This window comes from Psammomys obesus, unplaced genomic scaffold, assembly GCF_907164565.1.
Source record: "Psammomys obesus unplaced genomic scaffold, mPsaObe1.curated_primary_1811, whole genome shotgun sequence".
Lineage (NCBI taxonomy): Eukaryota > Metazoa > Chordata > Mammalia > Rodentia > Muridae > Psammomys > Psammomys obesus.
In genome coordinates this window covers 18252106-18266645 of record NW_026596125.1, presented here as the reverse complement: position 1 = coordinate 18266645, position 14540 = coordinate 18252106, and the positions used below count along the sequence as shown (strand labels likewise).

General features: G+C 55.5%; 1 protein-coding gene across 2 annotated transcripts in view; it reads left to right on the top strand.

The window, feature by feature from the left end:
- Hspa12a (heat shock protein family A (Hsp70) member 12A) overlaps positions 1 to 14540 on the top strand; it is a 138893-nt gene that overhangs the window by 68589 nt on the left and 55764 nt on the right. The window contains exon 1 of one of the 2 annotated variants that reach the window (XM_055630044.1): positions 6086 to 6211. The exons of the other annotated variant lie outside the window; for it this stretch is intronic. Coding sequence (XP_055486019.1) covers positions 6169 to 6211 — 43 coding nt within the window. The 5' untranslated portion in view covers positions 6086 to 6168. Of the gene's footprint in view, positions 1 to 6085; positions 6212 to 14540 lie in introns of those variants that run through there. 2 annotated transcript variants of the gene reach the window in all.

The window sequence follows — 14540 nt, the reverse complement described above, 5'->3', positions numbered from 1 at the left end:
CGCCCAGAGTGTCCCGGTGTATTTTATGTCCCCTTTGCACATTGCGTCCTGGTCCTGTTGCCCAAGAGTAGCTGTTTCCTGAGACAGGGTGTAAGAGCTGGGGCTTAGTACAGGTGACAGCACCCATGGTCGCCCTTTAGAGTTGGCTGGAGTTTCCCGGGCTCTGGCTGTGTGTGCCTGAGCTGATGCTGAAGTTGAGAGGGACAGAGAGGGGACATGTGGGCAGAGGTGCCTGTGGGCTAGTGGGAGGAGGAGCCCAGAAAGGAGGGACCTGTTGCCTTCACAGTTACCTTTTGTGGGCCAGGTACCATCCACTGACCCTGCCCCCCCAGAGAGCAGAGAGGGAGGTGGCACCTGAGGTTCTTAAGTTCTGGCTTCTGTCTTGTGGCTCTTGAGCTCTGTGACCTTTCAGCAATCTTGATCTCACAGTTCTGGTAAGTGCCACGGTTCTCGGGGTCTTTCAGTGGAATCCTGCTGTAGAGGAGATTCAAGCTGAGGCTTAGGGGAGATGCTGATACTGAGCATGAGTGGAGAACAGGCTCACCCTGGACCGAGGGCAGTGCGTGAGGCTAGTGTGACCAGATCAGAGGGGTCACACGGGGAGATGGCCACTTAGCTAAATGCTGGATGACTTAGAAACTCATGTGGAATTGTGTCCTTGTAGGGGGAGCTCTTCCTGTGTCCCCCTGGAGGCCACTGCCTGGGCCCTGTGCAATGATGGGGAAGAGGCTGGAGGGAGCAGGGTCTGTGTGTGTGTGTGTGTGTGTGTGTGTGTGTGTGTGTGTGTGTGAAGAGGAGGAATCTGTAGCGGCTAGAAGGAACCTGTTACAGAGCAGCATCCCAGAGGGCTGGCAGGCCTGAGTGACTGAAGATGCAGCAGGCATGAGCTCCATGCCTCAGCCAGTGTTTGTGTCCTCCCATCTGGGCTAAAGCCCCGTGTCCCTGCTTCACCACCGATTCTGTCCGGCTGGCTTTGAGCCTTTGGTCAGGGTCTGTAGCATGTGCCATAGCCTGAGATCCTGTGTGGATGGGCTGCCCTCCTAATGGGTGAGGTACCAACTTTTTTTTAACATTTGGTTTTTTTATTGTTATCATTTATTACAATTTATTCAATTTGTATCCCTGCTGTGCCCCCTCCCTCATCTCCTCCCATGCCCCTCCCCCAGTCCACTGATAGGGGAGGTCCTCCTCCCCTTCCTTCTGACCCTAGCTCATCAGGTCTCATCAGGACTGGCTGCATTGTTTTCCTCTGTGGCCTGGTAAGGCTGCTTCCCCCTCAGGGGGAGGTGATCAAAGAGCCAGCCACTGAGTTCATGTCAGAGACAGTCCCTGTTCCCCTTACTAGGGAACCCACTTGGAGACTGAGTCTATGGGCTACATCTGAGCAAGGGTTTTAGGTTATCTCAATGCATTGTCCTTGGTTGGGGTATCATTCTGTTCAGGGCCCTCAGGGCTCAGTTTTTATGGCTCTGTTGGTCTCCTTATGGAGTTCCTGTCTCCTCCAGGCGTTGCTATCTCCCCCTTCTTTCATAAGATTCCCTGCACTCTGCCCAAGGTTTGGTTATGAGTCCCTATCTCTGTTATGGATCCTCGATCAACAGAGTCTTTCAGAGTCCATCTATGGAAGGCTCCTGTCCTGGTATCAGCTTTAATAAAGACACCGAGAAGGGTTGATTTCATGAGGCCGAGGGGACAGCACTGCCTTGACTCTCCTGATGGAGGAGAAGATGCCTTGCTCTCACTTACAGCTGAGGGTGGCTGATGGGACAGAACTGTGCCATGGAAGTTTCAGAAGCTAAATCACGAAGGCCCGTCTGTTGTTCTTTAGCACTGCGGAGGTGAACATGCGTGTCAACTAGGAAAGGCCTGGTTTGCATCACGGTTTCAGTCCATCAGAGGTGGGAGGGGAGGGCGTGGCGGAGACAGAGAAGGTGGCAGAGAAACCAGAACCAGGAAGCAAAGTGCAAGAAGGAAATAGACAGAGATAACAAGCTGTGATTTACTCTGGCAGCTAGCCCTCTCCCTTAATTTTACAGCCTCCTCCAAACAGGAGGAGGACACACTTTCAAATCACGAGCCTGTTCAGGACATCTGAGATTCAAACCACAACAATCTGGAAGTGAAAGAGTGCCGTGACCCCACTCTGGCTGGGGGTCAGGGGAGGAAGGTGGAAGGCTCCTCCTGGTGCGGAGCAATGTGGGAGTGGGCCTGGTTCTGTCTCTCAGGGCAGGTACTTCGGCCTCTGTGTGTCCCTCTCTGGTCTCCCGCAGAGAGGTCAGGCCAGGACACCAGCGGGAGGGGGGAGTCCAGATGGCACCTGGGTGGCAGGTGAAGCTCGCCAGCGTGCTTCCTCATTACACTTGTTCCTATGCATATGTGTTGGTATGCTTATATCGTATGTGGAGGTCAGAGGTCAGCTTGCAGATGTCTGTCCTCTCCTTTGAACCAGTGAGTCTTGAGGGTTAGACTCAGGTTATGGGACCTGGCTACAAGTGCCTTTACTTAATAGTCCAGGGCACTAAATCTTCTTTTTTTAAAAATCATCTTGTCTGAGTGTTTATCCTGAGTGTGTGTGTGTTTACACCGCCTGTCTGCAGAGACCACAAGAAGGCCTTGGATCCCTCGGAGCTGGAGTTACAGATAGTTTTGGGTCACCGTTTGGGTTTTGGAAGAGAACCCGGGTGCTGTTAATCACTGAGCTGTCTTTCCAGCCGCATCGGGACACTTATTCATTTCACAATGCGAGCAGTGGCAGGGCATCGTACACACTGAAATAAAAACTGCTCTTGCCCCCGGCCCTGGGACCTGCATGTCACCTCCTGTCCTGCCATTGTGTCACTGGCTGAGACTGTCAACGAGGGCAGGTGGTGCCCAGGGCCTTTCCACAGCAGGAGGCAGCTGTGTGCTCCTTGTGGTTCCGACAGGCTGCCAAGGCCCATGTCCTGCCGCCAGGGTCAAGCTCCTGATGCGGAGGGCAGAGCACAGTGGAGACTCTGGGCACCTGGGTCAGCGTGGGGAACCGGGAGGACCAGGTGGCCGACAGCGCTGGGCTACGGACGTGGGCGGCCAGGCTTGAAGTACGTCTCTGCCTTCGTACTGAAGAGAAGCAGGGGTCAGGACGGGATCAAAGAGGCCAGTGGTGGGAGATGGTCATGGAGGGTGGGAGGGCAGTATCTCTAGGAGTGGACTATGAGGCAGGACAGGAGGCTGGGCAGCGGGGAGGAGGCTGCTTCGGGCCTACCTGTACGCAGCTCAGGGGTGGACAGCAGGCGTCCGAAGCCGCTGATCCACGCTTGGCTGGGGTGCTGAACTTGGGCAGACACTGAGGGCGGGGCTGGGGCGCCCAGGTAGGTGACGGGTCATTCATCTGGCTCCCGAGAGAAAGGGGAAGACAGGAGGGCTGGATTTCAGTCAAGTGTGAGAGGCTGGAGGCCACCTTGGCTGAGCTCTGGAGTCTTGGAGGAAGGGCCAGCCGTGGGTGTGGAGGAGGGCATCCCTGCAGATGGAGAGAGAAATGCAGAATTGCTGAGGCAGAGTAGAGAGGGCAGTAAGTAGAGGCCTCTGAGCGTTGGACAACGTGGGAGTGTTTTACTTTCATTTCTGCTGCTGTAATAAAACAAACAGCAGCTTCAGGAAGCAGGGATTCTGCTCAGCTCACACTCAGCCCATTACTGTGGGGAAGTCAAGGCAACTAGAACTTGAGACGGTTGGTCACAGCGTGTGATTAGTTGAGAGCAGAGAAATGAATGCATGCGTGCTCATTTGCCTGCTGGCTCATGCTCAGCTTGATGCCTCCACTCTTACACAGCTCAGGACCTCCTGCCTACGGAATGGTGCTGCCCACAGTGGGCTGGGTCTATGCGCGCGCGCGACACACACAGACACACACAGACACACACACACACACACACACACACACACACACACTTCCAGGGACTCTGACACCTCGGGCCTCTACAGACACCTGCACTCATACACAATTAAAGAATTGTGTATGTATTCATACACACACACACACACACACTTAAAGAATTGAATGTTGCACTAAGGAATTAGAGTTTGGCTGGGGACAGTGGCACACACCTGTAACACCATCACTTGAAGGCCAAAGCGTGTGGATGGAAAGTCTAAGGCCAGCCTGGGCTACATAACAAAACCCTGTCTCCACAAAACAAATTCCCAGTCTCAGGCAGGGCTTTTTCTTAGGGAATGAAGAGGTACAAAATGGCTTGAACTCCCTTCCAAAGCAAGCTGACAGCAGATTCTGGTCCCCAGGCCATCAGAAGCAAGCTGACGGGGATGCCGGTGCCCGGGTCCAGGCAGGTCTCCAGGACACTGGGAAGTGGCACAACAACGGTGGTTGTCCCTTTTCAAATATGCTAACCGTGGCCTTGGCCTAACTGCTTTTGCCTAATAGTGAGCAGAGCCGGAAGGTAGCCGTGGGCGAAGGGAGGGCCAGGACAGCCCTTCTCTCCATCCTAAACTCAGGCCACCAGGCTGCTCCCGTGAGCAACTGCTTCGTCTTTGCCTTGGGTGCCTCCTGCTCCCAATGGCTGTCAGATCTTTGCTGGGAACTGATCTCTTGGGCCTGCTTCTGAGATAGTGGGGTTCTGTCGCTGTAAGAAAGTAGCCTTGAGCAGGAGAATTTGCTCCACGGAACTGTTTTCTGCTTGGCTTCTGGGTGCTACCAGCGCCGTGCACAGTTTGCATGGCATATAGTAGCTCATGCTTTCTATGTTGCATCCTGGGTTCCAAGGTAGGTCTGATCTCGCATGCTTGTTCTTACACTACTTCCTGGAGAAGGGCAGCGAGGCCAAGAGGGGCGACACAGTTGGATCATGGTTTCACACACAGCCAGGACTGTGCATTCAGACAGCCTAATGCAGGGAGAAGACAGTCTGTGAGCCTGGGTGGAGTTTCACCACTGATTCTCCACTCTCCCCTCGTCGCTCTGAGTGGAGGCTCCTCCGCAGCTTTGGTAGCAGACCTGTCAGGTCCCCCACCGTCCATGGGGTGCTGCACCCCGAGGTACCTGGGTGGGGTGGGGAAGCCATTGCCTGTGTCAGGAAGTGAGGGATAGCTGGTGCTAACCACTAGGGTGGGGTCCCGGGCAGCCAGTCACTTGCTCTGGAGGATACTGGAATCATAATTTAACCTGCCATCTGCAGAGCCCGGCAGCTGAGGTAGGACTGGAGGCACTTCAACCTGTAGTGACAGAACCCGACCGCAAACTGTGGTATTCAGATCCTTACCGCTGATCTTGCCAAAGAGTTGGGGTGCTGAGGAAACCAGGGTCGACCTGGCCAGGCCTTAACAGTGCCAGAGGTGCCAGTGTGCGTGTGTGTGTGTGTGTGGGGGGGAAGGCACACACACAGAAAGAGAGAGGGAAAGAGAGCCCCAGAGGGCAAAGACTGGTGAATCACTCAGCCATGAAGTTTTGAATTATTAATGTCGTATTCTCAGACTTCTAATGGGGCCAGGGACGCCTCCCATATATGGAAGGGCAATACAGGCTCTGCGTGGCTCCCTCCTAGGGTCGGGAGTCTCTTTGGAGCCCTGCAGGCAGTCTGGAGATGAAAGCAGGGGTGGGGAGGGGAGGGATGGGGTGCTGGGCCTCCGCCCTGCGCAGTTCCTGGAGTTATGGCCTGGCTCGTGGCCGTGCCAAGGTCCCCAGAGCGTGCCTTGGTCCACTACTCAGGGACCTAGGCGCAGAGGCCATTGATGCGGGCAGGGGCCGACGTCTTCGCCCGGGAGCGCTGAGTGTGGGCGCTCGCTGAAGGCGCCAGGCCCTGCCACGCTGTACCTTCCGAAAGCGGGAGCTCCGGGGCTTGAAAACAACCTCGCGCGCCTGCGTCCGCCGGGCTGCACCGGCCGCAGGGACCCCGGCTCGCCCCTGGCCGTCCACCGCCCACGCCGAGCCCGCGAGCGCTATTGACAGCACGGGGCGTGGCCTCCGCTGGGCGTCGACCCGGCCTGGAGCTCGGGGGAGGAGCCAAGCCCAGCCTTCGCCGGCCAGGGCTGCGCGGGGCGGGCCGGGGAGGAGCGCGGGGAGGAGCCCGGGCTGCGGCGGCGGCGTCAGAGCGGTCCTCCCGCGGTCCCGAGGCGCAGACCTAGCCGAGAGCCGAAGACTCGCCGCGGAGGCTCCTGCCTGGCCTGGGCTGCAGGACCATGGCGGACAAGGAGGCTGGCGGCGGCGACCCCGCGCCCCGTGGTGAGCGCGGGCGAGCGAGCCGCGGCTGCTGCGGTGGCCGCAGCAGGCGGGCGGGCTGGGAGGGACGAGGCGTGGTACCTACCGCAGCCCGCAGCGCGGCCGAGCACGGTAGAAAAGTGAGCTCCCCGGGTCCATCTCACAGGGTCACCGAGCGCCTGGGCGGGACCCCGGGCCAACCGGGTGGGAGGCCGCCCACCAGTCACGTGCTAGCTTTGGGCCGGGGTGTGGACGCTGCATCCAGGACTAAATGCTCAGCTGGGCGACCCTGGCCGTTTCCACCCGCGCTGGCTCCTTGGCTCAGGGCCGGGTACCGGTCCCAAGAGCAGCGCCCCTCCTGCCCATCGGCGGAGCGCCGCGCTGGGGATGCCGACCTGGGGGATGGCGGCCGCCAGGTGGTCCCGTCCCACGCGGCTCATTTCTGTGGCTCAGTGAGGCTGGCGGTGTGCGATTCTTGGGGAATTCAGATTCATAACTCACCCCTCTTTCCACCCCACCCCGCCGGACCCACGAGCCGGGAGTGGGGCTGCAGCCGCAGGCCAAGGGGCGTCTCCTCGCTCTCCTCGTTCTCTAGGATTCTCTGGGCTTGGGGGGCGGGGAGTGCGGAGGCTAGGCTGTCCGGTCCTTGTCAGAGATGGGGCGGGGGTGTCCCAGGCGGAGTACTGAAGCCTTGCTTCTTACGTTCTTTGGAGCAGGATGGCTGCTCAGAAGGTGAGGGAGAGAGCCTGGGGATCCGGGAAGAGGATGAAATGCTTTCTGAGCCCCAGAGTTGTAAATCAAGGCTTCGCCCTCGCAGGGCCTGGGCTGGTCAGGATTCTGGTCTTCCTGTGAATCTCAAGTGGGGAAAGTTGGTTGCGGGAGGCGCTGCGCGTGTCCCTGACCCACAGGGCCTTGGCTGGGGCAGAGCCGGAGCCAGTTTCCCAGGCGCTCCAAGCAGGCTGCTGTGCAAGAATGACACTAAAATGCCTCAAGGCGAAATCCAGCGGAAAATAGGAGCTCTGTGCTCTGCAGAGACCAAGGCGGGGAAACTGAGGCCAGCGGCGGCGCGTCTGGTGTTGGCAGTTGCATCCTCGGTGGCTTGGCCGCAGCCCCCTTCTCTGCAGCCCTCCTGGCCGCACCTGCCCCCTCCCCAGCCCATTGTTCCTGCGGATCTGGGAGGCTCCTCCCCAGCAGCAGGCACTGCAGTGCTTGAGGAGGGCACGGTGGGGGCTGGGAGCCCACGGGAGGGGAGCAGCAGAGCCCAGGCCCAGCGAGGAACTCAAACAGGCACCCTGACTGTGCCTCCCTCTCCTGACCTTCGCTGGTCTGCAGACACAGGCCACGGCCGCTGTCTTTGTGTGAGTCTCACTCAGCGATTGGATTGACTCATTTTTTTCCCACCTTTTTTCTTTATGTTGGAAAAAAAAATCCCACCATTTAGGATGACACTGAGAGGTGTCACAATTGCTGTAGCCTGAGAGTGAGTGATCCAGTTTCTTGTCTCTCAGGCCGAGATAAGGAATGGGTGGTTATATGAAATGCAAGGCTGGGGATGAGACCTGTCAAAGCAGAATTAGAGTCAGGGGTGTGCACACACTCCTAGCACAAGTTTGTCTTATAGAGCCACCACACACACACACACACACACACACACACACACACACACACGGGCATGGGGTAGATCCACCTCAGGATGGGAAACATACCACTGCTCACCTGGGTTTGTTGTAGGGAGATTTCTAGATTCAAGGGAGTTCAAAGCACCCTCGTGCAGGAACGCCCGGGGCCCCTGAAGGGCGCGTGTTCCTGGCAGCTCACTGGGCAGTGCCCATCACTTCTAGGGGGTGCTATGTGTGTTCCCTGCTGGGCAGTGAATATGCATTATTTTAGTTCTCAAGTCTCATAATAAATGTGGTGCCGGCATTCCTTTCACTAATGAGAAATTTAAACATCAATTAAACAACCTGTCCAAGGTCACAGATCTCGGAAGCTTTGATTAGGACTAGGCCGTCTGCGTCTGCCTGTTCAGCCCTCCTTGGTGGCATTGGTTGCCCCTACTGTTAGGGATGACAAGAGTTGCTTTTCAAGGGATTATTTCAAGGGTGCTCTTGATGTACATGGATGGATGGATGGATGGATGAATAGACTCCACAGGCACTGGAATGTTGGGATTGCTGAACCGTTGGTCTCATGTTGGGGAGGGCCTCGGGGTGGGAGGAGATGGAATGAAACAAGAAGGGCAGAACGTAGTGGAGCCAGCTGGGTGAGTGGGTGACCCTTGGGATGGCTTCACTGTGTTTGCAGAGCTCCTCCATAGACACTATTAGTTAATCCACAAGGTCTGAGGGTCACCTTTGGTCTCTGGAGCATGAGCCAGCAGAGACTGAGATGACCTTAAGTCTTGTCCCTCCCCTTGACTTGAGTACCGTGTCAGGAGTTTATGAGGAAATGCAAGGGTTGGGCACCTGGGATTCAGAGGGGGCAGGCCCCTCAGTGCCCAAGTCAGGGCTGACACAGACAGTGGAAGCCCAGGCTTTCCTCCAGGAGTTGGCGAGGAGTGGAGCTTTGGAGGTGGATTTTCACCTCCCCTGCACTTACTCTTAATAAACATAAGCACTCAGCGAGAACACAGACATTCCATTCCAATAAGCCGAGCTTGGTGAATGGATGACTGGGGCAGGGGCTTGTGACCGGTATGCCACCATTCTGCCACAGGCGTCGTGGTGCACTGTGGGAAGGGGTTTGGGTGAGGCTTAGAGCCCAGGCCACTGGACTCAGGACACAGAGGAATGAGATGCAGAGCCTCTCCTGGGTCGTGTCTGGTTTGTCACAGGCCCTCAGAACATCAAGTGTGTCTGTATGACTGGGCATGGAACTGACAGAGGCCTGCCCCCCCTTAGGGAACCAAGCAAAGGTTGAAGGATGTTCTTGGTACCAGGATTCTGGGCCATGGAGCCTCGTCCCCTGTATGGTGGCCTCCATCCCTCACCTCTGTGTCTGTATTTAAAGCCCCGTGTCCCCTTTGGCTGTTGACACATGGAGTTCTTCCTTGTGACACATCCCTCTTGACCTAGAAAACTCTTACTCATCCTTCAAAACTCAGTTCTCGGGAAACCTCAGCTTCATGCATGTGGGTGAAACACACCTGTGCCATCCTTTGGTGCTTAAGTGTTGGTGGTTTCGTCTTGAGTTCAGAGAGTGCTTGGCTTTAGACGCCCATGCCCCATTTATCTTGAACAACCCTTTGAGGTTGGTGTCATTATTACCTCACTTTGCCAGGGAGGCAATTGAGGGCTTTGAGAAGTTGGTGTCTTGCCCAGACAGCGGACGCTGGAGCCGGCTTTGAATCAGTCACGAAGTCCAGCTTGTGACCTTTCTGTCAACATGGCAGGGGCCTTCTCTTTCATTTCCATCGCTCTCAGTAAGGGCACACATAGGTTCTCAGAAACTACTGTGTGTTGAGTGACTCTTGGACCTCAGCACTGGGGATTGGCATCCATATCCTGCCCACCCCAGGGTGGCACTTCTGTGAACACAGATGCTCAGAAGTGGGCCAAGCTGGAGGAGGAGAGGCAGGCGGGGTGCAGGGCATCTCTGAAGAGTCGAGGCTTTGATTCCAGCAAGGCTTTGAGTGATGACCCGGTCTTGTGGGGGCGAAGTGCTCACTCATCACATAAACAGGCTCTTTGGAAGGGAGAAAGCTTCTTTATGACCGCTGTGCATAATTAGATGGCCAGGAGAAATCAGGCTTTTAATGAACCAGCACCATTTGGCAGGGACAGCACTGCCCCTGGGCATGCAGGGCATGCGCATTCCTCAGAGAGAGAGTTGGGGGAGTAGAGGAGATTGGGGGGTGGGGCACAGCACCCAACAGGGTCCCTGGCCCTCAGGTGCAGGCCCTGCAGACCCTCCCTGCTTTCCTGGGCCTGTGCGCAATGCCTGTTTTCCTCAGATGTTCGGCCACCCTGATGGTGGTGTGGGAGAACCAAAGCGCCCTGGAGTGCAGACTCCAGCTAACTTTGCTTCCTGGGCTTGTGCTAGGAATACGTGGTGCTTGCCTGGGTCTGCTGGAAACAGCCAGAGGTGAGGGCTAGGCAGGAAGTGGCTTTATCAGGTGCTGAGGGGATTCCTTGCTGCCTTCCTGCCTGTCAATCTGGGTTTCAGCTTCCTCCTGAGCTGTGCTGGTGGCTCAGGCTGTGTTTAGCGTGTTTGTTTTTGCCTTGGGGCTGTGTGGAGACCTGCTTTGGTCCTTCAGACCTGAGGGTTTGCCCGTTGTGTAGCATTTTTTTTTTAATTCTATATTTTATTTGGAGTTCCTCACACCTCTACCTCCCTTCCCTCCCCCCAGTTAGGAAAGAAAGTAGGTTAGTGGGGAGAGGAGGCGGAGTTCTCTTTGGCTACTGCTGGCTTTTTAGGGTCTTGGGGTTCTTTAGGGCAATGCCAACCTCAGTTCTCATGATATCCAGCATCCAGCGATGGCAGCCTTCTTCCTCCTTCAAGCACCCGTGGAAGTGTCACTCTGCTCAGAGTTTTTTCCAAAGCCTCCTTCCTTTCTCTCAGCTCTAGTATTTATACCCTCTCAGAGTCCTCAGAATTCAGCTGTCTCCAGCTGGCAAAGACCACGCCCCTCTCCAAGCCTCATGAGGCTGTTACCAGCTGTGGATAAACTAAAAGCAGCTCCATATCCAACACCTGGGATTAAAAAAAAAAAACAAAACCTGTTTACATAATGTAACTGTTTTAAAGGAGCCAAAACTTTCACCACTGTATCCCCCAGGGCTCTTTGCCTATCCCTGGATATTCCACAGTGTGTGTGTGTGTGGGGGGGGGATGATGGACACTGCTACAAGGTTGCCCTGGGGGACAAGAGCAGGAGCCCCTCTCTGGTCACTGGGTGCCCTTCCGGCTGAGTTTCCTGTTGGAGTCACCTAGAGATGATGCCAAGATGTACACTCCCAGACCTGTTATATCCAAACATCTTCTCGTAGAAGGCCGCTGTTGCCCCTGAGCAGGAAGCCCCACATAAGGGGTGTCACGCTTGGGACCTGTGTTAGTGATACCCTCCATTGCTGTGACAACCACTGGAGAAATGGCTTAAAGGGAGGAATTGCCCTTTTGGCCCATGCCTCAGAGAATTCCGTCGTCTTTGCCTCTCAGCTTGTAGTGAAGCAGAAGCTTGTCTCGGGGAGTGTGCAGAGTGAAGGAGCTCACCTCATGACAGCCAGCTGGGAAGCAGATGGGGGGGCAGACAGGAGGGGATGAGGAAGACCAATCACTTTTCAAAGTCAGGCTTCATGAGCCCCTTGCGGTAGTCTCTTCAAATTATGGATCCATTAAGGGATGACTCCGTTGCTTATCAGAACCCCCAGGATTCAGTCACTTCTCCAAAGCTGGTAGGGTCCAGCTCCTCCCTCTCCCCTACAGGAGCCTATGGAGGACATTTTATGTTCCAGAGAGCCAGCCACCTTAGGTGGGGCAGGGAGCAGCAGCAGACCAGCCTCTGCTGGCCCTGTGCCTCCTGAGTCAGCATGTTTCTCTTGAGTGATATCTCCCAGCTTCCCCTGCGTCATCATCTTCAGTCTTGAGTCGGGGCCTCCCTGTGCAATCCACACCAGCCCTAGGAGCCTGGCCTACGCCTCCTGAATATCTGGGTCTAGGGCCCTATTCAGTCTGACTCCCTTCTTCAACCCTCACCAATAACCCACAAGGTGGCCAACTCCACAGAGGGAGGCCCGGGCTCAGGGAGCTAAGTCCAGGTTGCAGGGTAGCAGAACCTCCAGGGGCAGCATGAAGACAGGAGCCAGGCATGTCACAGCCCCCACCCCCCAAACCGCAGCCTCTCTGCTTCCACGGCATCTATGGACACCTCCACCCGACAAAGATTCACAGCTTCATTAAAAAGTCAGCCTGCTGTTTAAAATATGCCGTTATTTTGGGAAGACTATACCAGTTTTACAAATGAAAAATCTGTGTATGCTCCTTGCTATAAACAAGAGGCGCTCTCAGCACGAAGCAAGTATGTCTAAATTAGGTGATTGTACTTCCTGTAGATGATACTGCCTGCAGAGGGCTCTGTGTCCAGCCCGTCCACAGGGGCAGCTCTGTGGTGAGGTAGGACAGGGCACATGGCGATGCGCCCTTGGATGGACGGGTGTTATTGATGACGGTGGTGGTAGAATTTCTATTCCAGCCAGCGCACCTTCCGGGCAACGAAGCCTGGAAGCAGGCGTTTGCGAAGCTCACTGCAGAGTCTTAATCCGGTGGAAGAGCTGTGAGACGCGGCTGTGCACTGCCAGGCCTCTGCTCACGGAGGGGCTGAGGCCTCTCAAGGCGACCCTGTCTGAAGGTGGCTAGCTCTGTGGGGCAGATTAGGGGTTTTAAAGGGCAGTGAGCACAGGGCCAAGCCTGGGCTCCCAGCTGGCTGGCTCACTCTGGGACTCAGGGGAGTCCACTCCCTTACTTCTACCGTGCTTTCCTCACTTGTAAGATGAGAATCTTCACACCACACACCTCCCTCCCACAGCCTGCAGGGAAGTGCCGAGTCTGTCCGCCTTAGCTGTCATCTGCAACCTGCTTGCTGGTTTACTGTCAATCCTGGAAGTGTGCAGGGCAGCTCTTAGCAGGTGGAGTCTGTGTAGGAGTCTCGAGAAAGGCTGGCCTGAGACCCCCACAGCTGGGCACGGCAACCCAAGGGAACCTGGGGGGTCTCACCTTACACACACACCTTACTCGGCCTGTCATGGCTCTCAGCTCCTCCCTGGCTGTTCTGAACAGGTGGGGTTCAAGGTCTTCAAATCCCTGGACTCCATCCAGGACAGCCTAGCCTCTGACCTCAGAACTGTCCTCCCTGGGCAGGCTCCATCACCGTGCTGAGGTCTAGGCCTGACCTAAACCAGCCTTGACTGGCACCTAGCTGCGAGGAAGTCCCCTGGCACAGCAGCTCGCCAGGACTCCCACCCGGGAAATGCTGAGCTGTGCACGGGCGGGCACTTGTTCTTGCTGCTCTTATCTTTACCATGTCTGTGTTGCTGGGATGGTTGTTAACGTGAATCCTTAATTACTGATAGCAGCTCATTCCGATTTCTAAATATCCCTGTTGAGGAGATGAACCATCTGTTTGTGTCCTCTCTGGGTGTGACAGGGCAGGGAGGAGGGTTGGCTGACAGCTCACCCTCGTGGGTCCAGATGGGCATGACCTCTGGTTGTCACTTCTGGGTCATGTGAGAGGATATTTGTGAAGGGCTTGGCATGAGCCTGCTACACAGAGACCATCCAGGAAGTGTCTTCTTGTGTCACCAGGGTACTTGGTGGGGACGTGGGATCTGGGAACAGGACACCTGGGTTTGGATCCATGCACACTGGGTTGTTTAATGTCCTGTCATCCTGATAGGTACTTGCGTTCTTAAATGCTTCCCTCTTCCATCTGCGAATGCAGGTTACAGGTTTGGAGTGGTGGCTCAGTGGTTAGGCGTCCAGCGCCCTTCCAGATTCATGAGACCCGAGAGAGGAGGCTCACAACTACCTGTATTCCAGCTCCAGGGAGTCTGACTCCCTCTTTGGCCTCTGTAGGCACGAGCACAAACCCTCATGGAGACACACACATACACATAAATCCGTGATAAAAGAAATCGTTTAAAATGCGTATTTTCATAGTGCCATCTTATAGGTTTTTGTGAACACTGGATTTATTCAAGGAGAGCACATAGAACAAGTCTGATCATGAAACAGACACAGATTTCTTGATGACAATTGCATTATTGACTGACTACTAGTGTTATTATGAAAGAACCTCGTAGGCAGGGGGAAACCAAGTCATCATAAAAAGGACTACAGATGTAATGATATAAACCAGCCACATTTTATTCATTATTATTTGCTGTTGTTATTTCTGACAGAAGGTCTTCTGTGGTCCCGGCTGGCCTCAGACTCACTATGTAGCTCAGGTTGGTCTTAACTCTTGATCCTGTTGCCTTCACCTTACAGATGCTGAGATCTCCTGTATGTGCCCGCACACCCGGCTTACATGACATTACACCCTGAACCCCGGGCCCTCACCCATGCCAGGAAAAACTCTGCCATGAGCTGTGTCATAGCCCCACAGCCCAAATTTATTCTCTCAGATTCCTGGAAGTCTGACAGGAGCCCTAAGGTGGCTCTTCCTGCAAGGCGTTGGCCTAGCTGCCTCCTTTCCGCAGTGTCCACCTGTCTCCTCACTTCACTCTTCTGGAGCCTCCTGCATTCCTTGACTCAGGACTGCTTTCTCCATTGTCAGCATCCATCGCGCACAACTTTGCCTCCATCATGATGTCCCCATGCTGTCTCCTCCCACTAGGCATAAGGAGCTTTTGTAAGC